Source organism: Neohortaea acidophila (genome assembly GCF_010093505.1).
Source record: "Neohortaea acidophila strain CBS 113389 unplaced genomic scaffold BDY17scaffold_1, whole genome shotgun sequence".
Classification (NCBI taxonomy): Eukaryota; Fungi; Ascomycota; class Dothideomycetes; order Mycosphaerellales; family Teratosphaeriaceae; genus Neohortaea; species Neohortaea acidophila.
This window is the reverse complement of record NW_022985510.1, coordinates 1843015-1868665: the sequence shown is the minus strand read 5'-3', so window position 1 is coordinate 1868665 and position 25651 is coordinate 1843015. Positions and strand designations below refer to the sequence as shown.

Here is a 25651-nt window from a genome sequence, read left to right as displayed (position 1 = left end):
GTGCCCAGTTAAACAACGCGCGTAGGAACAGGGTTCACTCCACCTCATCATCTCTCCACAATGGCGTCCACGGCGCAGACGGTCAGAGATCTGCTGCCAATTCCCGACAACTTTGAGATTGTTCAGGACCCGGACCAGGAAGAAACGGCGAAGACGTTGGCCGACGAAGCCACTGACTCCCACGCCTTGGCCGTTGCGGATCACGAAGAGAAAGGCGTTGCTCAAATCCCGCACGACGGCGAAGTCAGAGACTTGGGCTGGAACAAACCCGACGACAAAATGGCCTCTCCTCTGGTTGGCGGCCTGCCAAACGAGGAGTTATGGATTCTGCTGCGCCGCTTCAATAAGGTAAGCAACGGATGCAGATGTTGACGATTTATGCCAGGAGGCTAATCGCTCGTAGCAAATGTACGATGTGAAAGAAATCACACGTTCGGCACCCGGTAATCTCGACCTCAACATTGCCGACGAAGAGGAGTTCTCTCCCGACAAGCTACGCGCGAGTGTCGAGCGATTGTACCTGACTGTCATCGTGGGCTTGATGGGCGCATGGAAGCATATTGCTCGTCTGCGCTCGTGGCGAGAATCGACCAGGACTGCGGCGTTCTGTGCAGCCTACTCCGTCGCATGGCTCCTCGACTTGATCGTCCCGTTGATCGCTCTGACCTTGATTGCTCTCATCGTCTACCCCCCTGCGCGAGACCTGCTCTTCCCGCCTGCTCCGCTTGCGCTGGTCGACTCCAAGACTGGAGGAGTCCAGAAGCCAAAGGCTGGTGTTCTTGGCTCCACCGACTCCGTCACAGGCGCGCCGGAGAGCTACAAGGGCGAGGCAGTTGAAGCAGAGGCCACGAATTTCGTCAACAGTATCGCTCATGTTGCGATTGCGAGCGCGAGCGGGAAGCATCCCGACAACCAGCCACCTGATGCGGAGGACGCACAGCCAGAGGTAACGAGCGACCACGTTCCGGATCCGACGGCCCTTGCTATGGGTGCTAGTGGTGCCAGAGCCAGCGCTGGTAGCAAGGAAGTCAGCAAGAAACACGACAAGACGAAGGTACCGATTGAGAATGCGATGTAAGTTGTCATCGTTCAACGAGCGCCTACGCTCACTCCAGCTGGTTTTCAAAGCGCTGACAACGTCTTCCGTTCAGGTGGAGTAAAATGAGACCAGCAATGCATGGGATTGCTGATGTTGTAAGTCGAGAGTTATGCAAAGAAGCCATGCGCTTTCACTGAACAAAGCACAGTGCGATACTTGGGAAGAGTTCGCCAATGCTCTCTCTCCTACACCGCCATTTCCCAAGGAGATCTATCGCCTCCGCATCGCAGGCCTGGTGGTTCCCCTTTTCGCTGCTTCCATCTTCATCACTTCCTACATGTTCACAAAAGCTGTCTGGTTCGGCGTCGGTTTTGGCTTCTTTGGTGACCCTGTCATCAGCCGTGGTCTTAATTGGCTGAACCGCAACTTCCCCCACTGGGAGAAACTGCTGGAGCTGCGCAACACCGTTCTCAAAGGCGTTCCTACGAATGCTCAGCTCACATTGACTCTTCTCCGTGAGTCGTGCTGCGGTCTTTCCAAGGAGCAAATTGACTAACTCCATATCACAGGCGTCGGCGAAGCCAACAAGTCACCTCTCCCACCGCCTCCGCGAGCAGGACAACCACCACCCGACGAGCCCGCCGACATTACAGACGCACACCTCCGAAGCGTAGGCGCCGAGCCCCCGCTCAACGCAAGCGAAGCCGAACTCCAACAAGCAATGCAGCACGACCCGACCACCGCCCACGAAACCGCCGGCCCGGACGTCGACCACGCCAAGCAATCCAAGCACAGCTCCAAAGCGTCCAAGATGCTCTCAGCCGTCAAAAGCAGCATCAAAGGGAGTGTGGAAACGGCGCTCGGCGCGGATCACTTGAAAGCAAAGGTCGGCAGCGAGCACTCGAAACGCCGGCTGGGGGTTGTGCCGCGCGATCCGACGAAGAATCTGTCGGGCCCGGTGGAGTTCAAGTGTCGGTATCGCGGCAGTCGAGGGCATGCGTATATTTCTGTGATGAGCACGACGCCGTGCGTGGCGTTTTCGGTGGAGAAGTCCATTACGACGGATGGCGTGGCAGGGAAGGGAGACGATCAACTGCATCCAGTGTGGTCGGTGGCTATTGGGGAGATCAAAGAGTGAGTGCGGCATCTACACGACTTGGGAGTGGCCTGCTAACGAATGTCACCCAGGCTCAAGAAAATCGGCGGACTCGGGTGGAAGTCGAAACTCGTCGTCGGTTGGGCGCTGGATCGTGAAGTCGCGGACGGGCTGGAGATTGTCGACAAGAAGGACAACCACTACATTGTCACTGCGATGGTGCTGAGAGACGAGCTGTTCAATCGTCTGATCGCTATGGTGAGTTTGTCAACGTGTCATCTAATAAACGCAAGTCCAGGCTAACCCGCAACTAGGGAGGGCAAAAGTGGGAATGTTGGTGAACGCGCAATTGAATTTGCACTTTGGGGTCAAAGAAATAGACAACAACGCGAGCTTGGGACATAGACATGCGTTCGTGAGATACGAGCGATGCCGAAGCATGTCATCCTGGCCTGCTACACATCCGATTCGCCTCCGATCGCCTCCGCAGACCCATTCCCCTCCCGCTTCTCTTCATCCATGACCATCTCAACATCCCCATGGGCGTCAATTACATGCTCTTCCTCCGCCGTCTCAAACCCCTCCGACGCCTCCGTCGATGCAGCAGCATCCAGTAAACCAGGGAAGACCGGCCGCAAAGGCTCGACCTTTGACGCGGGAGACTCCCGGCCTTGCTCTTCACCCTCCCCCTCCACCACCTCCTCTCCCCCCTCCTCATCCTCCTCCCGCTCTTCCAACGAGCTCAACTCGCTTTCGTCATCAGCACTGTACACGCTTCCCGGCGCGGAAGAGTCGACGGACATGAAACCACGCCAGTCCTCTTTGCTGTTGTCGATCAGAACTTGGACTCTGGGTAAGGGACGCGAAGTGGACTGGGTGGAGGGTGCGGGCTGGGCTTTCTGGAGGCAGGCTTCGGCGCAGGTGCGGATTTCTCGGCGTCCGACGCCGATCTTGCGGCGAGCGGGTGCGGTCGTTTCGGAGGCCGTGGCTTCTCCTGCTGCGGGTTGCGGCGTTGATGCCTGTGGAGTGCCGGCACCGGCGGCGGGAGTGATGTTCGCTGCCGCTGAGGGTTCTTGCGAGCCATCGAAGTTCATCAGGCTCGTCAGATCCATCATTGGGTTGCGTTGTGGAGAGATGACGGGCGGTGGCTGTGGTGCCGGTGGCGGCGGCGGAGGGCGGTTCGCTTCCTCTTCCCGCTCGATACGCTGCTTCTCCTCCTCCCATAGCTGCTTCCCGATGGTGTTGAACAAGTACGCATACGAATCGCCGATGAGATCATCAATCGGGCCCGTCTTCATCAACCCCTGATTGATCTTTTTCAACTCTTGCACTTCACGTAGGACATCGAGGGCAGGCGAAGTACCCGTCTCTTGAGCCTGCATCCACTTTTCCAGCGGCTCCTTGCGAAGCAAGAACTCGTCGTGTGCGATGGTGCTGAACGTAGACGTTTCCAGGCCCTCGGGGAGTGCGGCGGACTCGCGCATCAAGCGGAGATAGGTGTAGCAGAGGTCCTGCCACACAACCAAGTGCTCGAAAAAGTCATTGTGACGCCGGCGAATCCTTCGGGCCAACATCTCAAGATTGCTTCGATCCTTGAGCTGTTCGAGAATCCGGACGAAGAAGCGGGTGTAGCGCGATGTGTACACAAAGTGTCTTCCGGCTCTCTCGCTCTCCGGCCTCCAGACTTGTAAGACCATGGTCTTGGTGAACATTTGCTGCGTGAGTTCATGCTTCGCTCCCATTGCACCAAGTCGCGCGCTCGCTCCATCTGCGTCTGCCCGAGAGTCATCATAGATGATTTGCGCGGCCCGGGCAATCATCCGATGGTGCCAATTAGACTTGTCTGCGTTTCGCAGATTCTTGAGTACAGAGAGCACGTACGGCACCCATTCATCAAGGTCCTGCGGGAAGGTGGCGTTCCTGGCGTACGGTGTGTTTTGAAGAGCCTCCATCGCCTCCTCGAGCTTGATGCTCTCACGCATCACCATCTTGTGTACGGTGCTGAGTAGCTTGTAGTGAGGTTCGAGGACTGGTTCCCTTTTCTCGCGACTGTCCTTTTTGTCCGGTATCAACTCGATCGCCCGAATGAAGCTGGCAAGGACCTGTTGAGCAGCGGGCTTGACGTTGTGACTGCCGGCAAGAGTGGTAGAGGAAGTATGCATCTTCCACAAGCATTTGCCCAGAGCAAAATGCAGCATCCACGAGTCAGGCTTGCCGGCGAGGGCCTTCTGGAAGAACACCTTAGCAAGCTTCCACACCGTGTATTTATCGATCGGCTTGAATGCTTTCCCTTTGGTCATCGCTTTGCCCGGAATGGAGAAGAACTTCTCATTCTCCTCCAACGCAAAAGGAAGCATGCTGAAGGGCTCTCGAGACGATGCGTATAGTCTCGTTGCGAACTCGCAAAAGAGCTCAGTCATCTTCTCGGCTGTCTCGGGAGTCGGATCTGCAGATCGGTACGCAAGCGCCGTCGCCATTGTGTAGCAATGGATGGCAGCTCGTTGCAATGAGCCAATGTCCGGCATGCTGCTGTTCATCTTTTCCGCAGACCAGACGACACTTTCTTCTATCTTAGTGTCGTAGGCCTGGGCAAGCCGGAACCATGTCTCCCAATTGTCGGGACTATACTCCAGGTCTTGCATGAAGAACGCAATCGCAATATCGACTTCCTCCGTCGGCGTGGCTCCCGTGCGCTTCACAGAGCGGAATTTGGCGAGAGCGATGTGGCCCATGAGGAAGTACCAGTCTTTCGAAGCCAGAAGCGCATCTGCTTTCGGAATCGGAAGCACGTTGAGCTCATTGCCCTCGCCTTTGAGACAATTGTACAGATCGAGTGGGTTGATGGGGGACCGAAGAAACGCCCGCTGCACTTCCCTATTGCGCATGATGGCATCCGTCGGCTTCTTTCTTGGCGCGGCTGCGTGGACCTTGTCGATCGTGTCCTTGATGGGATGCTTGATCAGCTCCCTCATGGGCAGCTTCGAGGCTTGCAACATCAGCAGGTCAGCGGCCTGAAGCGCCACGCTTCGATCGATAAAGGCGTCCCGAATGCAGCCATGCTCCATCAACTCGTAATTGGGATTCAAGAAGCAGTTCAGGCCGTATAGATCATACAAGACTTGGGCTTGTTCGCTGTCGTATCCGTCCACGTGAGTCATTTGGAAGAACTCGTCCTTGACCAGACGCACAAAGACTCGATTCGAGCTGCCGCAGATGCCGCGAAGGCCGAGGTTTCGATGCACCACCTTAAGGAACTCGAACTTGTCCTCCGCGGGTGCGGGAAACAATTCGTGGAACTGAAAGACTGCGTCCTTTAGCAGTGAGTACAGAATAACCCAGATGTGAACTTGCATGTCGTGCACCAAGGAGGTCACTGTCTGGTACGAGGCGGCTGTGGACCCATTCGGCTGGCTGGGCGGTTGGCTCTGACCAATTCTAATCGAGTCCTCGAAGATGTTGAAGGCTTGAAGAAGCTGCGAGATCTCGCCGAGGCTGCCGATAGCAGCTTTAAGGCCATGTTCGTCGACACATTCAATCGCGTCCTTGGAGGTCTGCACGATCGCGCAGGTCTTCTTCGCCATTTCGTGTATCAGACGAAGTGTCTTGAGCACAGTGACTTGTCGATCCGATTGTTGCACATCGGAAGAGGACGAAGTCTTCAGGTCCTTCAACAGCAACCTGATCATCTTGAAGTGACAAGAGACCACCATCGGCTTGTACTCTATCTCCAGATAGGCATTGCGCAAACGCTGCCAAAGCATAATCCGGACTGAAACGCTGCTGTTCTCAAGAAAGCGTGTCAGTTCAGTAGAGACCCCGGGCATATCATTTCTTGCATCCTCCTCTGGAGATGACTGCGGCTCTGCTAATGACTCAAGGAGTGGCTCCAAATTCTCGATGATCGCAACTGGATCTTGAACGTCTTGGTTGGTGACTTTGTCGAAGAAGTCTTTCGTAGTCAGCCGAGATATCTCCTTCTCCAGCGCTGCGGTCGACAGCTCAGGCATGATGGCATTGTTTTGCAACTGTATCGAAGGCTCATTCGCAGCCACGAAGATTGCCCTCAAATCATGCATACACTCGATGACATAGTCTTGCGACACATCGGGATCGGCGCCAACTTGGAACGTAGTAGCCCACAAGAATCGGAGATTTAGTTCATCGCTCAGGTCGTCTGTTCCTCCAAGTTGTGAGCGGAGGCGGAGAACCTCACGGGCGAACTCGGACCAATGTTGAAGCCGATCGCGTTGCACTGCCACTGTATCTGCATCTACCCCGCTGTTGGGTTGCTTGATTAGCCAGTAGATGTCGAGGTGCAGTTCGTAGATGGTTTGGAAGAGCTCAGGTGGGCCAACATCTGATCGGATGCGCTCTGGGCTTTCCTTCCACTGGTCCACCTCCTCCCTAGCCAGATGTCTGAAGTCCTCGTCAAAGTTGACCAGAGTTCGAACAATCATGGTCTTCAGCTTCTCCGGCCATACGTACTCACGATATCTGCTGTGATCTAGGGTCAAATCCGCGCGTAGCAATCTGCAGATCCAACGCCATGCGACTTCTTGAGCCATGAGCCATTGGTCGTTGGTCTCGCCCAGAAATTCCAGTAATCCTTCATCTTGGGGCAGACTGGGTCTGGTAAGCATCTTTGACCCATTGGCATGCGGAGATGCTTGCGTAGATCCCGCCGAATCCAGTCCAGGGGTGGCATCGCAGTTTTCACCGCCACTGGTGAGAACGGACCCGAGCTGATCGGAGTAGTTGTTCAAGAGAGCGTGAATATCCGCCTTGGCAAGCTGTAGCCCTTCTTTCAACGCTTCACTCCCGTTGACGGTCTGCAGTGCTTCTGTTGACGAGCTTTGCAACTCTTGTCGGACATTCTTTCCGGCCTCGAATCCCACCACGCCAATCCTTTCGAACAGATTCCCGACGGTCTCAAACATCCAGTCATCTGCCGCTTGTAGCTCCGCAAGCTTTTGCTCCAGCTCCCAACGAGTGTTGGCATCGATGATGGCTTGTCTGCTGTCCTCGTTCATAGTCGAATCACGCGTGCGAGTACGTTTGCTCTTTGTCCGCCCTTCTTCCGGTCCATCATTAAGTCCAGCTACGTCTCCAGACCGCTTTCGTGTGGGCATGTTGATGCTCGAGGACCGGCGCGTTCGCATGGGAACATCATCGTCCTTTGCGCCCAATACAAGTGCCTCCATGGTCACGTCTGCGCATGCAATGCGAGGCTGGACTGTAGGAAGACCCTGGTCCAATCCCGGGAAGACTTCTTGAATCGAACTGGGTAGATCGCTCGCCGAATGGACACTTTCTTCGTTGGAATCCACCAGACGTGCAGGCTCGATCGCGAGTGACGGCCTCCGTGGTGATGCAGTGTCGAGGTCGAATGAGACTGCGAGACCAGGAGTCTTCACACTAGTGCCGTGTTGCTCCGCCATTAGCTGCCGAAGTAAGATCTCCCCCACTTCCGCCCACGTCTTGGGCACTTGGAGCACCGCTCTCCCAGCTGGTGCCAATGCGTCTGAGTCAAGCACACTCCTGAGCGTGATTTCGCGGTCGGTGATGGCCTGGTACGTGTTGAGGCGTCGCTTTAGCATGCTCGACAGGACACGCCGTTTGCCCACCGATAGTGGCATTTGCAACAATGAAAGCCGATCTTCCAGCTGCCGGACAAGATCGCGAAGCTGCTCCCCGGCCAAACCTTCGTCTAGCCCAGGCAATGACAGCGCGCTATTCAGACCATCGTCATCGCCATCCAACACTGCTTCAAGGCAGAATCTGGCTAGTCGCCGGCTGTCGAGGAGGGATCCAACCCCTGCTGTTCGTCGCCACAAATCGAGATCGGAGTCATCTTTGTCTAGGGCGTTCACAAAGTGCTCAAGTGCCGCAGTGGCATCGGCCAAGATCTGGTTGAGCGAGACATTCACTCCGTCCAGCCGTGCGGTAAGGTATTCCAGTTTGAAGTGCGCATAGTTCTTGTGGCTCAGATGAAGGATTTGAGGAAGCGTGCTTGGGCCAGTCTCCAGTCCAGGGGCAGGGAGCACGGCAAGGTCGCCAACCCAGTCCTGCCACAGATCTTCGGTCTCAGCAGACGGGCCATAGAGTTCCACACGCCTGAGCTCGGTCTGCGATTCGGGGTACTGGAAGATGTCGGACTTGAAGAGCTCCTCGTATGCTTTTGCTGCTAGTTCGAACGAGGCAGGGCCTTCTGAGTGGAGCTTCAGAGCATTCTGATAGAGCTTGAGCGCTTCTTCGATTTGCAGCTCCTTGGTATCATCGATCTCGATATCAGACTCATCGTCGGATTCAATATTCAGCGCTTTGAATCCGGACATGTTGATGGTGGGCCAGCGTCAGTGCTGGAGATTCTGCATCCGACATCGAGTCTACAAGGGTTGGATGAGTGGATTCCGACTCCAGACTGTGGTGTTCTCGTTTGCAGTGGGATGGATATGGGTATCGGGAGAGGAGCCAGGCAATTGAAAGTACATTCACGTGCCAGTCGCGTTCGACGCGGGTCGGAAGTGGACAAAAGTCTTGGCCCGAGGGACAGAATGCTTCGCCGAGCCGCCTGAACTCACTCACCGCAGGGCTGTTCAACGTCTCGTGTTCATTGCACATGATGATGTGGAGCGAGATCTGTCCCCCTTGATGCACCAAGCATGCCAGTCGCTTGATCGAACACCCCGAGCCCTCCCTCCTCCATTCGCGCCAAGATGGTCCAGACATACGTTCCAGAGTGAGTCTGTACTCGAGCGCTCGGCGCCTATTCCACGTTCTGCAATTGCAGTCCCATTGACCCAACTACGCAGACTCTACGAGGATGACGCCCACTCCGTGATTGACATCCGAAGCGACAGTCTCCAATCCCTCCGCGAGCTAGGCCCCCCAGACCTCGTTCATCTCACCCGACAAGGCACAAAGTCATCGACGAAGCAGGTACAATCTCCCCCAGCCTCACCATAGGAACAGCCATTGGAGTGGTCAAAAAGTCGGGACATTAGAGTCGCACTGGCTGAACATTGGCAAAGATAGGCGTATACCATCACGTTACCGGCGTTGACGCATCATCGTCCGCCAGTCTCGCCGCATACATCAACACCCTCACCCACACCCCAAACGAGAGGCAGCTGAAGGTCACATCTGGCCTGTACTGGTATGTGAGGGGATGAAATAATAACAACGGCACTCTCTGATTTCATGCTAGCTGCTACAATGCCTTTTCCCGCGTTGACATGCGAGTTGGCGTGCAAATACCCGGCACGGTAGAATCGTATTGTGTGGACGAACGAGGTCACAAGCTGGAAGCTACGGAAGAGCATTGGCTGGAAACATATCTCTGCTGCGTGCTGCGCGCGTACAGCTACGCTGACAATGGAAGCGGCGATGCGATCAAGCGAATAGCTGGCGTGAGGCGATTCAATCCGATCACGAGCACGGAGCAAGAGCACAAGTTTTTGGACGCGGCAGAGAAGCTGTTCTTCAGCGGTCAGGATTTTGATGGCCTTGAACTTGGTTCATGGAGGAAGCTGACAGGTTGAATAGGTTGGCAACTAGGATCCGATCCTGAGATTCAGGTACCAAACTTGGTGTCCAATCACCTGACCTCCGGTCTGCTCAACTACATAAAGACCACCGGCCGCTATGCTTCTGGAATTAACCTTTTCGAGAAGTTGCGCACACGAGATCCCGAGATCTCATCATTACTGGCTCGTGTCTACGTGTTGGCTGATGAAGAAGTCAAGGCGATCCAGTTACTGCGAGAAGCTGTTGAGGAGTTGCCCATGGATTATTCGCTGCTGGACTGTCAAGCCGACTTCTGTAATCGAAAAGGCAGAGCAGACTTGGCACTCGAGGTCGCGAAACGAGGGGTCATCGCCGCTCCTAGCGAATTCGGCACCTGGGCGAGACTGGCCGACATCTACGTTGCAATGGAACAATGGGATCTGGCGTTGCTGACGTTGAACTCTTGTCCCATGTTCACATACCAGGACAAAGACGCACCACGCCTGCCGGAGCCCTCGCGAGTGACATTGCCTTTGGCACCCGAGACCATCTGCGACGAGATCGATGATGCCGGCGCCACACCTGACACAGACTCCATCCATCCCACTCTTCGCCGGCTGGCCGCGGGAAACTATCGAGGGACCTTTCACAAAGCATACATGCTCCTCACCGAGATTACACAGAAGATCGGGTGGGATCAACTGCTCAAGATACGAAGTCAGGTCTTTGTGATGGAAGAGGAGTACCGCAGTGAGAAGCAAGCGGGCACTGGCACTGGCACTGGCAGTAGGAATGCCAGCACCGTCGCATTAAGAGGAACTGATACGCCACAGCCTAACGGCGACTCCGAAGACGCAGGTGAAGGCGAGAGCTCAGCCGCAAACGGCGTCTCCAGGCCAGCACAATCCATCACGCTGCAGCCCAGCGCAGAGGAATCGCACGAACAAGTCCCTCCCGACCCATCCCACACCGAATACACCCAATTCCAGCACAAACGCCTCTGCGAACGCTGGCTCGACAATCTGTTCATGGTGCTCTACGAAGACCTGCGCATCTACACCATCTGGCGCACGGAAATGTCGCAGTCACGTCAGGAGCTGACGTATCGCAAGACGCCGCAGGAGCTGGAGGTGCTGGGCGAGTTGGCGGAGCGGTTGCACCGGAAGGAAGAGGCGATTGAGGCCTGGCAGGCGTGTCTGGGGATGCGATTCAGTCCGAAGGCCATGCGGAGTGTTTTGGCCATGTATGAGAGGAGGGGCGACGTGAGAGGGATTGTGGGAGCGCTCATTCGACTCGTTGCGTGGCAGTTTAGGTGGTTCTCTGAGGTGAGTTCTCGGCTTGGGCGACTGTGTGACATGAGGATCGTGCTGACGGAATACGTGCAGTTCTCTCCTGACCTGCTGTATTCGATTCGAAGGCTCATTGAAGAAGAGGGCGCGGTCAAGATTCGCAGTATCATCCAGGCGACGCCGTTGCCACAGCATATCTTGGACCTCACGCATCAATATGCGGCGCTGTGCGCGACGTTCAGGAGTAATGGAAGTGATGGATGAGACGGTGGATCTGAGGAGGGATTCTCTGAGCGAATGCCAAGTTATCTCCCTAATATGACGACGCAGCTTGTGCGGGCGCCAAAACTTCAGCTGCCGTACTTGAAGGCTCAGAACCGATAACATGGCCTCCCAGAGCTGTCAGCTGAATCGAAAAGCATCTCTCCCTGTTTCCAGCCCTGTCATCACCACCTCACGCCCCCTGATTGCCCGCCGTCGCGCCCTGCACCGCACTAGCCTGCAAGGTGTACGACATGGGCTTCGTGTGCTCATACCGACACTCCCCCCGATTCACGCCCCCAGCCTTGACGCAATCCAAACAAAGCCCCCACAACCGAATGCGATGCGACTCCTGCATGCGCTCCAGCTCCTCCGTAAACCCAATCTTCACCCCCTCGCAAAACTCGCACTTGTCCACATCATCGTACTCCGGCTCCCGGAAAGCCGCCAGCTTCTCCACCAGCGAGCCGACCGTCTCGCCCTTCCCGTTCGCCGTGTCCTTCGTCTGCAGCCAGACGGTCGAAGGCCAGATGTCGGCATCGCGCAGGGCGCCGAGGTACAGCGTTGCGCCGTCGGAGTCGACGTGGCATTCGGTTGGCGGCTTGCCTTCGGGTAGCGATTCGGGGGTTGGAGACATTTGGGGGGCCCAGTCTATGTAGTGGCGGTATTGGTTGGAGAAGGGGACTATGCAGGGGTCGATCATTGTGTCGAGGTCGACGTGGATCATGGTGTTGGCTTTTGAGGCGCAGTTGGCGAGGAGGACTGTTGGGGTGGGATGTTAGTATTTGCCGGGGAGTCTGAGGGGAAAAGGGATGAGGGGACTACGTACGAGCGAGATGGTGCGTGTCAGCGGTGGTGGGGGCAGGTATCGATCGAACGTGAGCGTACAGCGACGCCTCAAACACCCAACGCGAAGAGAAGCGAGCGAAGAATGTAGCTTCGTCGAGCAGGAAGGCAGCCTCCACGATCCTCCACGTGTCGATCTTGTCTTTGGAGGCGTACAATCTGTCGAACCACTGCACCGTGGCTCTGCCGGCGGCGACGACGCATTCGTATTTGCGGGCGAGGCAGGCGATTTTGTGGAGGAGGTCCGGGGGGATGCGCATGGGCAGCTGGTCGTTGCGGAGGTGAAGGATGTTGGCGAGGATGTACATGGCGTCGCCGTCATCGTTGGGGACGGAGACGACGTGTTGAGCGGTGCTGGTGGTGACTGCTGTGTCGCTGTTTGCTGTGGCCGTCGCGAACAGGGCTTTGAAGACGGGAGATGCCATGCTGAGTGCATGGCTGGATACGCGGAGGCCGATGCTGTGGATGGTCAGTCATGACTGCGAGGAGCAAGTGCGTGTGTGTCTGCTTCTTCTACTCACAGCGTGTTTGGAGCGGTTGACATGCCACTGATTACCAACACCGCATCGCCATCCGGCACGATGTTAGCGACGTTGTCAGGAACTTGAGCCATGTCGCCCGGTTCGAGTGATGCTCTTGACCGCTTGGTCTCGCGCTGATCGGGTGGTGGTGAAGTACTTCTTGACATGATGGTCATGATTAAGGCAGTGGAAGTGAGTGCGTGTTTGCGTTCAGCGGTGGAAAGGGGTGGAAAAGAGGTGGCTGGGAGAAGTAGATGCAGCTCGCACGTGCACACGGGTCACTTCTCGTGTGTTCCGTGAGTTACCTACGCAACCCTGCATGCATCTCGCAGCGGAACGGCGGCGCTTTGATCGAAAGTGACCGTGGGCCTGGCATCTAGACAGACGTCGGCCTGTAAATCGTCGCCAGCTCCATCGGACTGTCTGCATAATGCCCCCTCTTCTGTGCTTGCTCCACCGTCCAGTCGCGTAGTCCAACAGACCTCACCCGACTGTTCTCATTCGCCACCTTCCTCGTCCTGAACGACTTCAGCTCCCACTCAGTCTTGCTCATCCTCTGCTCCACCTGCCCCTTCCTCTCCATCTTGTCTCTCCACTGCCTTCGCCCCGCTTCCCTCGCTTGTCGCCGATTTCGTTGTTCCGCCACCATCGTGTCAATGTCGGTGCGAGCGTTTTCGATGCTGATTTTGGCTCGGCCGATGGCTTGCGTCAGTTGTGAGCGTCGCGCGTGCCAGTCCTTGTACTCTTCGCGCGGCACGAGACCGCGGTTCATGAGCGTGTCGATGGCGCCGACCATGGTCTGGAAGAACTGCACAATCTCCTCCTTCTGCACCACAAGGTAGGCTTGGGGAGTCGTGCGCTCCTCCGTGGAATCTACCCCGTAAGCCATCATTGAGCGCAGATTGTGCACAATGGGATCCAGCCGGTTCAGCGCCGCGGCCAGTTTCGCCCCGTCATCGCTGGTCAGGGCTAGGTTGAGGTATTGCACCAGCGTGTGGATGTCCAGATCGGCCTGGGTTTGCTCCATGACGTCGATGATGGCGCGCGCGTGCGTGAGCACACTGTAGTTCTTGTGGTCCCTTGCGCAGACACCCATTGCAAGCCGAAACGTCTGATTCTTAGGCGCCACGCCCGCCGCCGCCATGCCTTCCTTCAAGAGAGCGGCGGCCTGAGCAGAGCTGCGGTTGAACGACATGAGTTTGAGAAGATTGTGGAAATTGTTCAGATCCGGTTTGACTTCGTGTTCGCTGACGAACAGATTCCAGTAAGCCATGGCCGTCTTGGGAATCCGGAGGGCGGTACACGCTTCGACGATGAGTGACAGGAGCATGTTGTCGGGCTTCACCCAAGGCAACGCCATCGGCTTTACGGCCCTGCCTGACTGCGCCTGGAGAGGTTTTATGGGCTGGAAGACTTTCGTTGCCGGCGCATCTTCATACCCATCACCTTCTGCGTCGACCTCGGCGTCGGCAAACGGACGAAAGTCGGTAAGCTCAACATCCTCCTGATTCTCCTCAGCAACGGAAGGGCGGCGGTCCTCGGGGACATGTCCTGCATGGCGCTCCGGATGGCCTAGCGGCGGAACAAGACGTTCGATGCCTGTAGTCTGCTGCACGAGATCGAGCACCTGGTCCCAATCCGAGAGTCGACGACTGATCAACAGCAGTGCCCCCATGCAGTGCACCAACCCCGAATCCACCTCGATCCTAGCCCGTCTCCACTGCTTCACGATTTCTTTCCACACCGCCCGACCCTCCCGCACCGCTTGCGCCCTGCGCGCTCCCAGCTGATCCTCGGTAATGTGCGTCTCGTTCTTCCCGAACGCGCCAAGCCGGATAGCGTTCAGGATGGTGGTGTATGTGATTTGATCCGGTCCGCCATCACCCTTGGGAAGCTTGGCCACAATGCCCCACAGCGCATCCGTGTTGCGCGCGGCACTGCACACCTGGAGGACGGCATTGGTGTGGAGTATGCTGGGTCTCACTCTGCTGGTGGGACTGCTCAAGCTGTTGTAGATGCTCACGGCCTTGTTGACATTGCTCTGTGCCACCGCTTGGCCGTGGCGTTGTGGACGTGCAAGTCCTCGCAGGAGGAGGGAATATGTGTAGGAGTCGGGAAATTGTGCGCGCTTCTTCATCTCGTTGTATATGGTAATGGCCTCGTCCACTTTGCCACGCTGCATGTGCCAGTCGACGCAATGGTTCCACGATACGACCACATTCTGTTCCTTGGAAGCGAGACGGCACAGGTTCAGCGCCTTCTCCGGTTGATTGCAACGCAGAACATAGTGCACGTGCTCCGCCAGTTTGATACGATCAGGCAAATGTGTCAACTCCCGTTGCAGATTTCTCATTTCCGATTGGTCCAGGCTGTCCAACCCTCTCGACTTGCCCTTTGATATTACATGGCGATCTTCCGAGGCAGATGCTACCTCAACATCTGCTCTGGATGCTGTAGGGGCCCTTCGAGAGAGGGCAGTAGAGGCATCGTGGCGAATGGTCTGGGAGGAGAACGGGCGACGAGAAAGGTAGGCATGCGTCCTGCGCAGCGACAAGTGCGGCTTGGGAGGATCCGTGAGGGCGCGGAGGCAGCGCTGTAGACACGCCTTGCACTCCAACATGATAATGAGTGTGTGAGGAGATGCAAAGAGTGATGGATGCGCATTTGGTACTTTTCAAAAGTTCATTCACATGCAACGGGCTCCACTCGGCGATATCTCGGGAAAGGCGCGGCAGATCGAATGCGCCGGTTGCCCCCACGACGACCTCGTGTTTACTCCGACTTTGACGTCTTGACTTCCGACCAAGTTCAAGGACCGAGTGAAGAAGTGTGCATCTCAGACGATTGGCATTCTACCGCCTGTCAGCACAATGGAGACTCAACGAAAACCCAACACCGCTCTCTTTGACGTCTTCCTGCGCCTCCGACCCAACCCGGCAACGGATCGCGAACGCTTCCTCGACGTCGAACATCTGGACGAACAACATGAAGCACCTACGCGCATTACGATCAAACCGCCTGCCAATGACTATCGGAAACGCTCTGTGGAGAAGTTCGCCTTCACGCGAGTCTTTGAGGAGCATGTCGGCCAGCGAGAGGTGTTCGAGCGTACGGGTGCGGTAGGGTTGATTGAAGGCGTGCTCGGAGCTGAGGGTAGAGAAGGCCAAGACGGTCTACTTGCGACATTGGGGGTGACGGGGAGCGGCAAGGTGTGTATTCTTCGAAGACGACGGCCATGTGGGCAGCGCACTAACCATGCCTAGAGCCACACCATTCTCGGATCCCGATCACAGCGGGGAATCACCCAGCTCACCCTGGATGCCCTGTTTCGCCACACCGCGCCATGTCTGGTCGACGTCGACAGCAGTCTGACAGTCCTTCAATCGCTCCGTGCAGCGGACGTTTCAGAAGCACAGCTATTCTCCGCCGCTGCCTTCTTGGATGCCATCTACACCGACAACTACGGTATTTCACGCGCAGCAACGCCGGCGCGAGGTGCTACACCTGCCAGGGGAGTCACGCCTAGTGTGGTATGTATCAAGTCCCTCATCATCAAGCTGTACCATTCGTCACATCCTATAATGCTCACATCTTACGACAGGAGACATCGCTATACAAGGCGATAGGCGGCTCCAGGCGTCATGCTCCACGTCTCTCTACATTACCAACTGACCCACCCATTGACGACATCGACATCAATGTGGATAAGACCGCCGAATATGCAATCGTCATATCCATGTATGAAGTGCACAACGATCGCATCTTCGACCTCTTAGGGCCCAGCTGCGCGGCAAAAGGACTGGGTCAGCAAAAGCGCCGCGCCCTCCTTTTCAAGCCCACCGAGCTCTCACCCGATCGTAAGGTAGTCGCGGGCCTCAAGAAAGTCGTCTGTTCCGATCTCGAAGAAGCGCAATTAGTCTTGGACGTGGGCCTGCAAGAACGCCGGGTCGCAGGCACCGGAAGCAACGCCGCCAGCTCACGCTCGCACGGCTTCTTCTGCATCGAGGTGAAGAAGAGGCTTCACAGCACCCGAAGTGGCCCTTGGACAAGCAGTGCATTGACCATCGTCGATCTTGCCGGCTCCGAGCGTGCGCGGATCGCGAAGACAGCAGGCGCCACGCTCGCCGAAGCGGGCAAGATCAACGAGAGTCTGATGTACCTAGGCCAATGCATGCAGATGCAGCTAGACCACGCAGCGGCAAACCCAGGCTCAACACCGAACCTCGTTCCCTTCCGACAATGCAAGCTGACCGAGCTGCTGTTCAGCAACATCTTCACGACCCAGCAGCAACAGCAGCGCGGAGTCAGCAAACTCCCGCAAAAAGCCATCATGATCGTCGCCGCCGATCCGCTGGGAGACTTCAACTCCACCAGTCAGATCCTCCGGTACTCCGCCTTAGCAAAGGAAGTCACCCAGCCTCGCATCCCCAGCTTGACATCTACCATCCCCTTCAGCACGCTAGGAAGATCTCACAGCCGGCCAGCAACGCCCTCCGCCCTCGCGGACGAACTCGACAACGCGCTCGCCGAGCTCGCGCGCGTGAAAGCCGATCTCGAAATCACGCAGATGCACCTCGAGGAAGAGACGCTGCGGAGGCAGCAAGCGGAATCCAGTTGGCAGGTAGCCGAGAGTCGGCTGGAGGAAGTTGAAGTCGAAATTCGAGAGGAGATGTGGAGCGAGATGGAGGTGAAGCTGCAGCAGGAGCAGCGGAGGTTCCTCGCCGCGCGGGATGCGGATCTGGACGCGCAGGATTCGCATCTGGATCGGAAGTTGGAGATTATGACGAGGGGCATCAGTGTGTTTGAGGATGACAAGGAGAATGTCGAGGGTGGGGAGACGGGAGACGAGGCAGTCACCAGAAAGCAGAGAGGGAGTGTTGTGTTTGTGAGGAACGAGGAGGAGGAGATGAGGCTGGCGGATTTGGAGGCGGAGAATGCGGCGCTGAGGGAGCGCGTGGCTAACCTTGAGCGGGAGAGGGAGGTGCAGCGGAGTCCGAGTAAGAAGATGAGGGTGTTGAAGTCCAGAAAGTGGGAGGGCAGTGGGATGGGGTTGGATGAGGTTTGAAGAGACTGGAGCCATGTTTGGATTCCAATTTCACGCTTTGCCTCGATTGAGGACGAAGTTACTGTGCAGATGTCTAAAAGCGAGCGTTTCGTAGTCTACTACTTCCGGCATGCCACTCTCCCGGTCAAAGAGCCAACGAGTTGCCCTCAAGACTCTCCTTCATTGCCGCCAGGCTGAACCGCCTCCTCTTCTTCTTCTTGTTGGCGCTTTCCTTCTCGCCTTGACCTCTCTGTTGGGCGGGAGGTGTGTGTCGCGGACTCGGCGGAGACGGGCTCCCCGGGCTGCTCGAGTTGAGAATGTCCAGGATTTTTCGACCGACGAGAGCATCTTCTGCTCTGTGCGCTGAGGGAGAGCGTGGTATAGCCGGCTGGCCTGCTGACGCGCGTGCGGAAATCGGCGATACGGTCGACGAGGAGGAGCTCGAGGAAGAAGATGGTGAGGAGAATGGCTCTTCCACTTCTTCCTTCTCCTCTTCTTCGCGAGCCCCGCGCTCATCATCGGTGCTCCACCCTTGGTTGTACTCTTCGTCGGTTTGCTGGACCATCGGTCTGGGTTCACGCTTGGGGCGGTAGCTGAGCGGGTATCGGTAGCGATAGGTGGGTTTCTCGTCCTGGCCGGCTTCCTGATGTACGCAGGAGCGTTAGCGCGAGAGCAGCAGGCTGATCAGTGGCGGGATTACCTCTGGAACATCTTCACTCCAGGTGATGGAATCGTTCCTGCGACCGCGATCTGGCCTCTTCCCGAAGCTCTTGGCGCCCTTGACGGCTGTACCTTCAGGACTTCCTGCCGCTTCTTCTGTGATGGGTGGAATCGTGCCACGAACAGGAACCTCTCGATCTGCAATACAAAAGATGATCAGCGCCAAAATCAATTGCCACATGGGGATGTGAGCAAGCCAACCTTTCAAAGGAAGCAGATTGGCCTTGAGGTAGCACTCCGCAAAGTAGGCCCAGTGCTCCATTTCGACGCTGCGCTCACTCGGGTGGAGGTTGTGGAATTCGTCCAACAGCGCGGTGGCGACGGCGGCATACTCCTCCTGCGAATGGCTGCCTTCGAGCAGGTAGAGCTAGTACCCGTTCATGGAAGCGGCTTTGACGCTGCTGGGCCGTCTCGTTGAGGAGAGAGAAGGCCCGGGGCGCTGGTTCTCCTGCGAGTTGCAAGACATGGTGTGTATTGTACGACGTGGCTGCTCCGGAGCAAACCTTTCGGAACAGTAGCAAACTTTTGTGAATGGCGTTTGTGGGAAAGAGATTGAACTGAGTTGAATGAGAATGGAATGCGTAGAGTTATGCGAAGACGATGTATTGCAACGGATGGATGAGAGATGATTGCCAGAGAAGAGAAGCTCGAAGAACTGAAGCGATGACCTAAGGTTTGAACGCCGTGACTACCTACCTTACGAAGAAACCGAGATGATCATTTGGGGTCTCAGTTAGACGGAAAGAAGGTCTCAAGAAGCGCAAGAAAGAACTGTTTGATGTCTTGCTCGGGGGAGTTTCAGGATGCTGCCTTGATGCCTGAGCCTGAGACCGAGCAATCACATGCCGGGGCTAGCCTGATCCGGAATGGCGTACCCGTCGGCGCTTGCCGTAAAGTTTTCGGCTTCCCTTTTCTTTGCGCCTCAGCTTTTTTTTTCTGTCGTCACCTTCCTCTCTCCCTCCTCACCTTCACCCACAACACCTCTCCCTTCATCTTCAATCTCTCATCACCACCGACCCAAACTCATCAACACTCCTTCTACCCCTCAACCCCACCACCCTCACTCTCAGCAACACCTTGCCTCAGTCACAGTCACTACTCTCGAAACACCACGTCATGGCCTACTCAAACGGCTACAGCGGCGGATACGGAGGCGGAGGCGGCCGCGGCGGAGGTGGCTACAGCAACGGAGGCGCCAACGGGTACGATAACTATGGATCACGAAGCTACGGCTATCAGGATGACTATTCGCATGGGTAGGCCCAAGATGAATATCCCCCTGGCACCACCGCGCACCATCCAGCACTTCTTCCTTTCCCCGAATCATTTCGCTGACTTCATCAATACAGATACGGACACAGCAACGGACACAGCAACGGCAACGGCAGTGTCAACGGATACTCTGGCGGCGGTGGATACGGAGGCGGTGGCGGTGGCTACGGCGGCGGAGCCGGCTTTGGCGGAGGCGACAAGATGTCGAACCTCGGAGCTGGCCTGAAGCAACAGCACTGGGACCTCAACACCATGCCCAAGTTCGAGAAGTCGTTCTACAAGGAGGACCCTGCCGTCGCTGCGCGCTCTCAAGCCGACGTAGACGCCTTCCGTCGCGAGAAGCAGATCGCCATCACCGGCAAGAATGTGCCCAAGCCGGTCGAGACCTTCGACGAGGCCGGCTTTCCAGGCTACGTCATGAACGAGGTGAAGGCTCAAGGCTTCCCTCACCCCACCCCCATCCAATCCCAGGGCTGGCCTATGGCTCTTTCCGGTCGTGATGTCGTCGGTATTGCCGAGACCGGTTCTGGAAAGACTCTCACATACTGCCTGCCCGCCATCGTCCACATCAACGCCCAGCCGCTCCTCGCACCTGGCGACGGCCCCATCGTCCTCATTCTCGCCCCTACCCGTGAACTCGCGGTGCAGATTCAAGAAGAAGTCAGCAAGTTCGGCAAGTCGTCGAGGATTCGCAACACCTGTGTGTACGGCGGTGTGCCCAAGGGCGGCCAAATCAGAGATCTCGCTAGAGGCGTGGAGGTCTGCATCGCCACCCCAGGCCGCCTCATTGACATGCTCGAATCTGGCAAGACCAATCTCCGACGTGTAACTTACCTCGTCCTCGACGAAGCCGATCGTATGCTGGACATGGGGTTCGAGCCGCAGATTCGCAAGATCATTGGCCAGATCCGTCCCGATCGCCAGACTTGCATGTGGTCCGCCACCTGGCCAAAGGAAGTCCGACAGCTCGCATCCGACTACCAGCAAGACTTCATCCAGGTCAACATCGGTTCCCACGACCTCGCCGCCAACCACCGCATCACCCAAATCATCGAGATTGTTTCCGACTTCGAGAAGCGTGACCGCATGCTTAAGCATCTTGAGGGAATCATGCAAGAGAAGGAGAAGAACAAGATCCTCGTCTTCACCGGCACCAAGCGCGTCGCCGACGACATCACTCGCTTCCTCCGCCAAGACGGCTGGCCCGCCCTCTCCATCCACGGCGACAAGCAGCAAAACGAGCGCGACTGGGTGCTCAACGAATTCAAGACGGGCAAGAGCCCCATCATGGTTGCCACCGATGTGGCTTCCCGTGGTATCGGTATGATTGCAAACCCCTCCCTCCCCTCCCCCACCCCACTTCATGTGATGTGATCCCCTCATCGCCGTGTCCCACATGCGGGATCTGTTCCACCACAGGCTGCGCTCTGCGCTTCACGTGCACATATAACCATTCGTGTCTAGGGCTGCGTGTTCCTTTGTTCTTCAAAGAAGGATCCTTGGAGACTTTCGACCGGTGAGAGCCCCTGCGCTTTCGCCGTCCTTTCCGTTTCTCTTGCTTGTTGCAGCAGCTCCACCCATAAGAGAAGCGGGATCTCGAGTCTTTCAAATGTTGCGTTGGTGTCACAGCTACGCGCGTTCCAAGGATCCCCACGGGAGAATAGTAGTCCACGGCCCTCAGGCACCCATTGGATGTAGATGTGTGTGTGCGTGTCAGCGTCAAGAACGCCTTGATCCATCAGACAAGGCTGCTCTACGGGGTCGTATACGAGCGCACCCTCCGACAGATCTCGCATCCGGCAAAGGATGGCTATTGCTTCTCATGACTTACCTCGATCGCTTCAGCGACTTTTTACTAACGTTGCTCGTATATTCAAGATGTCAAGGACATTACTCACGTGTTCAACTATGACTACCCCAACAACACCGAGGACTACGTCCATCGTATCGGCCGCACTGGACGTGCTGGTCGCGAGGGCACGGCCATCACGCTCTTCACTACTGACAGTATGTTGTCCCTTTTTCACACTCCACGTCATGCATGCGGCTAATCATTGTTACCAGACTCGAAGCAAGCGCGCGAGCTCGTGCAGATCCTCAAGGAGGCCAAGCAGCAGATCGACCCTCGTCTTGCCGAGATGGCTCGCTTCGGCGGCGGGGGCGGTGGTGGCCGCGGCTACGGAGGAGGTCGTGGTCGTGGGCGTGGAGGATGGACGGGCAGTAACACTGCTCCGCTCGGCGGCTCGCGTCGCTGGTAGATTGTGCACGATCTGCCTGGTTCCACAAGCACGATTCACCACGACCACCCGATGCATTTTTGCTATGAACAACACGGCGTTCAGGGCTAGACGGGGTTACTCAACATAGAGGATGGCATGGATTCGGCAGACGGGGCTTGCTTCTTCACAATCAGCATCGGCGTTGCTCCTTTTTTGCTTGACCATGCTCTTCCGGCGGCAGCAGAGATTTCACTGGCTGCTCTGTACTCTAGCATCGATAGATTGCTTCTACTTTGTGCTTTCTGACGTTCTGCTCGCTTTGGTCTGCGATTTCATCCTGTTGTCCACCGGCTCCGTCTCCCCTCTACTGAAGATCACTGCCTGACTCTGACTCTGATTCGCCCGATATCGAAGGCGGAGCCGACCGGCCTTCACATGACTGCAACGTGACTGTAGCATCTCCGCCGGCCCCTTGGACACAAAACGCAAATCGGACCCTCGAAAAAGGAGCTCGTCTTACATCAGGTCGATACCGGCTGGCCGGTTCTCCACGGAGTGAACTCCGAGCACTACGAAATACTGGGTCCTTTTTACTGGCAGGATTGTGCTTGTCTCACCGCTACAGCTTCATTCGAACAGGGATCGGTTGTTTGGTAGCTCGCACGGATTCTGGAGGTTGTAGCCTCGGCCCTTGGGGCAAGCGGAACAGCGGGAGTATTGTCCTTATTGCCGGTTGCTTTTGTTGAAGAGTATAGCTTGCCAGACCGTGGCAGCTGTGAGACAGCTGTGTATGTACCTGGTAAAGGATGGGGAGGTAATCTGATAACACGGATTGGACGAGATTCGCCCGTGGTAGTGAGCGAATCCACTTTCCTCTACTCAATCAGAGTCCCGCATAAAACTTCCCAGCAGAGCTACGTGTAGACGAGAGAAGCATCATCGAAGCCCGTTCGGGCATCGACGTTGCGCCTATCACAGGCCTTTCCGCTCAGGCGAAAAGGGGGATGGCCTTCAGCTTTCCCGTTTGGGGACCGTATGCCAGAACCGGTGGCCGGAGAAGGGCCGGAGGGGCCCCATCATCATCGACAGAAGTGAGAGGGTCGATGAAGGCGAAGGGTGGCATGACATGGCACAATCTGCGCGTACATAACGAAAACCTGCGCCATTCGGCAAATCCAGGCACTAGCAGCATGCAGGTCTAACGGGGGCCCCCGATTCGTGGCGCGAGCTTTTTATGGAGGTGCTTGCGAATGCGAGTCAAGGCGCTGCAGATGGGGGGCGATCAACGGTTCCGAGAGCTCGAAATGGATTGCTTTTGCGATGTTCGATTGTCGCTCTGGGCCGTTTGGTGCGTGGGGGGAAGGGGGGGCCGGGCAGTGGGGATTTAGCCGGCTGATTGGAAGTTTGCGCAAATCTCGCTTTTTACCGCTGGGGCCGGGATGAGGTGATCGTCATTGGGAGGAGGAGAGAGGGAAGGATGCAGATGGTGAAGAGAGATATCAGCGTGGAACGTACCCCTCTGGACAAAGGACGTCAAAACAAAAGTCCGCTGCTTTAGCACTAAAAAGCGACCGCGGTCTGGGGGGGTGTTCCTAGTGTGAGGGAAGGGGTGGTGGGTGGGTTAGTTTGCTGGCGGACAAAGTCTCGTCATCCTCCGGCTTCACTGCCGAGCCGTGCGGGCGCGCACTACGGACGGGCCCACGGCTAGGCATCGTCACGTTGTCCTGCATATTTTCCGAGATTTTCGTGATTTGGATTTGCGAGGGAAACGGGAGGCTCCGGCATTATGCTGATGGCGAAGTGGAGAGATGAGCCGTGAGATCTGGGTCTGGACGATGGCTGGGTTCGAGATTCGCACAATGATTTGTAGGGGGGTCTGGCGAATCAGATGCCGAACCCTTGTTTGGGGAAATGCAAAACAACGGTTATCTGATGTTCCGGGGGGATAAGGAGGATGAGATGAATGGAGCTTCGTCGTTTTTCCTGCGTAATGATGCGGACACATGACGAGCGCGTGGCGGGGGTATGTGCCCAATGATACCCTGTCGTGGTGTTTGCGCGGACCGCTGCCCCGAGACGTCGGTCGCGCGCGCATGCAGCTGTCGAGCAGCTGAGCTGCCTATTGGCGCCTGGCCAGCTCGAGCAACCTCCTTTTTCGACGACACTGAGCCTCGGCTGTTCGGTCATCCGACGTGCACAGGTGGATGTACAGCAGCAGGCGGGTGGTGTGGACCGAGAGCGCAGTGTGCCAGGGAAGAGGTCCGCGTCAGGTGATTCGAATTGGTCATGGCTTTCGAGTGGTGTGCAAGCCTTGATATCGGTCACGAGATGGTGCTAACCACAGCGGGCCTAAACCAACTCGCCGTGTGCCAGCCTTGCTACTCGTGTGCTAGTCTGTCCATGCACGCGCGCCGGCTTGCTCATGTCGACGGTGCTTGAATGGACGTCGGGAGAGGAGGCCTTACAGCTGCCTGCCTTTCCGCCGTCGCCGTCCAGATTCCGCCCTCGATCGACAGGCGGCGGCCCCCGCATACTTTCATCACATAGCCGGGCGGTTGCATTCGAACGCTCGTTTTCACATTGTCCCCTCTTTTTCTCCACGTCAAGCTCGCGATCCCTTGCCCCGTCTGCTGATGAGGAGGCATGGCTCTAGGCACAGATAGTGGGCCGCGATGCCTATCTCTCCTGATCAGAGTAGCGAGCGGGGCCAGCAACAGTAGACGCTTGGGGACCAGTGCTCGGGCACTCCACGTCCGTAGATAGGGACGTTCTTGGCACGTCACACGGGCGTCGAACAGACAGCACCGGCCGAATGCCACGTTCCCACGAAACGACATGCGCGTGCCTGCGTGCGTGCGTGGTGCGTGATGAGCCCCACGGGCCACCCATGTTCGCTGCCGGAGCACACAGTCCTCATCACAACATCGACAAGGTTTATTCTTGTTGCATTCTGCCGTTTGCTGGCCCGTCGGTCCAGCGAGCAGCGCGCGCGCCAAGCCTGACCCCCGTGAAATTCGGGGTGTCTGTGCGCAGATGCCGCTGGCTGCTGACTGGCCAGCCGTCGAGGCATCCAAGCACCTTCCAAACTTTAGCCGCTTCCTTTCCAATTCCCCAGCCCATCCACCGCGCCAGCCCATCCATCTGCGCGCCCCTCGCAAAGCTTATCCGTTGCCCGCAGTGCGCACGGAGGGTTTCCCGACACTCAATCTCTGCATCTCTGCACCTCAGCGCCACGGTTGGCCCTTGTGCTGAGCCAGTGGCCGAAGCTGGGCCCCAGCCAACCCACCATTCACACCCACCCTCCCAAACTCAAAAACCCTGCATGCTGTGAAAGGTTTTCGCACCTCCGTCTGGGCCTTTTCATCACTTGAATTGCCCCCTCTCGCCCGGATTCGCCGTGGCCGATCGACGGATATCTTCATCCGTCGTCATCGCCACTGCTGCCCATCTGCGCCGTGCGTGCGGGCCACGTCCACATCCGGCTTGGTCTTCCCAGCGCTATTCTCAGGTCCCGCTCCGGCATACGCTACTACAAATCACGCTACTCCCCCTTCACCCTAGCTCTCCCGACTCCCTCCAGCAAACTCTGCGCCGGCTCCTCCAAGTGCCTGCCATTAGGCCGTTTCCGTCCCTCCCTGGCCTCCAAGCTCGATTCGGGCAAGCCAGCAAAATAAAACCACCGACCTTCCACTCATCGCTCCCCCGGCCGCGCTAATCAACGCGGGTTCGGTTTGCGAGTGGAGACCCATCCGGCTGCAAAACAACCGCAGCTCCAGGTACAGCACCCGCCGCGCCAAAACAACAAGCTCTGGCCGGTCATCATCTGCCGAGCCCTTTT

General features: G+C 56.9%; 9 protein-coding genes across 9 annotated transcripts; 4 read left to right on the top strand and 5 right to left on the bottom strand.

Annotated features, from left to right (window-relative positions):
* Positions 1-10: 10 nt before the first annotated feature.
* On the top strand, positions 11-2666 carry BDY17DRAFT_19422 (uncharacterized protein). The gene is made up of 6 exons (XM_033730035.1): positions 11-348; positions 404-1074; positions 1152-1194; positions 1248-1554; positions 1609-2173; positions 2228-2666. The coding sequence occupies exons 1-6, from the start codon at positions 61-63 to the stop codon at positions 2436-2438; spliced, it is 2085 nt and encodes a 694-aa protein (XP_033594412.1). The 5' UTR covers positions 11-60; the 3' UTR covers positions 2439-2666.
* On the bottom strand, positions 2372-8597 carry BDY17DRAFT_289784 (uncharacterized protein). The gene has a single exon (XM_033732402.1). It carries the CDS (start codon positions 8468-8470, stop codon positions 2591-2593), a length of 5880 nt encoding a protein of 1959 aa, XP_033594411.1. The 5' UTR covers positions 8471-8597; the 3' UTR covers positions 2372-2590.
* A 254-nt stretch (positions 8598-8851) lies between these two features.
* Positions 8852-11194, top strand: BDY17DRAFT_320354 (Chs5p-Arf1p-binding proteins-domain-containing protein; the record flags this gene model as incomplete). The annotated part of the gene is made up of 6 exons (XM_033736435.1): positions 8852-8874; positions 8948-9074; positions 9167-9291; positions 9343-9623; positions 9681-10966; positions 11027-11194. 6 exons carry the CDS (start codon positions 8852-8854, stop codon positions 11192-11194), a joined length of 2010 nt encoding a protein of 669 aa, XP_033594410.1.
* A 190-nt stretch (positions 11195-11384) lies between these two features.
* On the bottom strand, positions 11385-12462 carry BDY17DRAFT_307178 (uncharacterized protein; the record flags this gene model as incomplete). Its single annotated transcript, XM_033735104.1, has 2 exons — positions 11385-11953; positions 12021-12462. 2 exons carry the CDS (start codon positions 12460-12462, stop codon positions 11385-11387), a joined length of 1011 nt encoding a protein of 336 aa, XP_033594409.1.
* Positions 12463-12934: 472 nt separating this feature from the next.
* BDY17DRAFT_320352 (uncharacterized protein) lies at positions 12935-14911 on the bottom strand (the record flags this gene model as incomplete). Its single annotated transcript, XM_033736434.1, has 1 exon — positions 12935-14911. The coding sequence occupies one exon, from the start codon at positions 14909-14911 to the stop codon at positions 12935-12937; it is 1977 nt and encodes a 658-aa protein (XP_033594408.1).
* A 517-nt stretch (positions 14912-15428) lies between these two features.
* Positions 15429-17623, top strand: BDY17DRAFT_307176 (P-loop containing nucleoside triphosphate hydrolase protein; the record flags this gene model as incomplete). Its single annotated transcript, XM_033735103.1, has 3 exons — positions 15429-15767; positions 15822-16088; positions 16160-17623. The coding sequence occupies 3 exons, from the start codon at positions 15429-15431 to the stop codon at positions 17621-17623; spliced, it is 2070 nt and encodes a 689-aa protein (XP_033594407.1).
* Positions 17624-17685: 62 nt separating this feature from the next.
* BDY17DRAFT_19349 (uncharacterized protein) lies at positions 17686-18842 on the bottom strand. Its single transcript, XM_033730026.1, has 3 exons — positions 18524-18842; positions 18303-18460; positions 17686-18245 (listed from the first exon to the last, which is right to left on the bottom strand). The coding sequence occupies exons 1-3, from the start codon at positions 18582-18584 to the stop codon at positions 17748-17750; spliced, it is 717 nt and encodes a 238-aa protein (XP_033594406.1). The 5' UTR covers positions 18585-18842; the 3' UTR covers positions 17686-17747.
* A 953-nt stretch (positions 18843-19795) lies between these two features.
* BDY17DRAFT_243128 (P-loop containing nucleoside triphosphate hydrolase protein) lies at positions 19796-21852 on the top strand (the record flags this gene model as incomplete). The annotated part of the gene is made up of 3 exons (XM_033730404.1): positions 19796-20915; positions 21473-21601; positions 21659-21852. 3 exons carry the CDS (start codon positions 19796-19798, stop codon positions 21850-21852), a joined length of 1443 nt encoding a protein of 480 aa, XP_033594405.1.
* Positions 21853-24070: 2218 nt separating this feature from the next.
* On the bottom strand, positions 24071-24731 carry BDY17DRAFT_19268 (uncharacterized protein). Its single transcript, XM_033730022.1, has one exon. The coding sequence runs from the start codon at positions 24648-24650 to the stop codon at positions 24234-24236; it is 417 nt and encodes a 138-aa protein (XP_033594404.1). The 5' UTR covers positions 24651-24731; the 3' UTR covers positions 24071-24233.
* Positions 24732-25651: the final 920 nt, after the last annotated feature.

Excerpts from the sequence above, each read along its gene's own strand:
- BDY17DRAFT_19422 (XM_033730035.1), top strand. The coding sequence starts at position 61 with ATGGCGTCCACGGCGCAGACGGTCAGAGATCTGCTGCCAATTCCCGAC. Across the intron at positions 349-403 it reads TGCTGCGCCGCTTCAATAAG|CAAATGTACGATGTGAAAGA; the intron begins GTAAGCAACGGA and ends AATCGCTCGTAG. Across the intron at positions 1,195-1,247 it reads TGCATGGGATTGCTGATGTT|TGCGATACTTGGGAAGAGTT; the intron begins GTAAGTCGAGAG and ends AACAAAGCACAG.
- BDY17DRAFT_19268 (XM_033730022.1), bottom strand. The coding sequence starts at position 24,650 with ATGTCGTTTCGTGGGAACGTGGCATTCGGCCGGTGCTGTCTGTTCGAC.
- BDY17DRAFT_289784 (XM_033732402.1), bottom strand. The coding sequence starts at position 8,470 with ATGTCCGGATTCAAAGCGCTGAATATTGAATCCGACGATGAGTCTGAT.
- BDY17DRAFT_19349 (XM_033730026.1), bottom strand. The coding sequence starts at position 18,584 with ATGGAGCACTGGGCCTACTTTGCGGAGTGCTACCTCAAGGCCAATCTG. Across the intron at positions 18,461-18,523 it reads CAATCTGCTTCCTTTGAAAG|ATCGAGAGGTTCCTGTTCGT; the intron begins GTTGGCTTGCTC and ends TTTGTATTGCAG. Across the intron at positions 18,246-18,302 it reads GGAGTGAAGATGTTCCAGAG|GAAGCCGGCCAGGACGAGAA; the intron begins GTAATCCCGCCA and ends TGCGTACATCAG.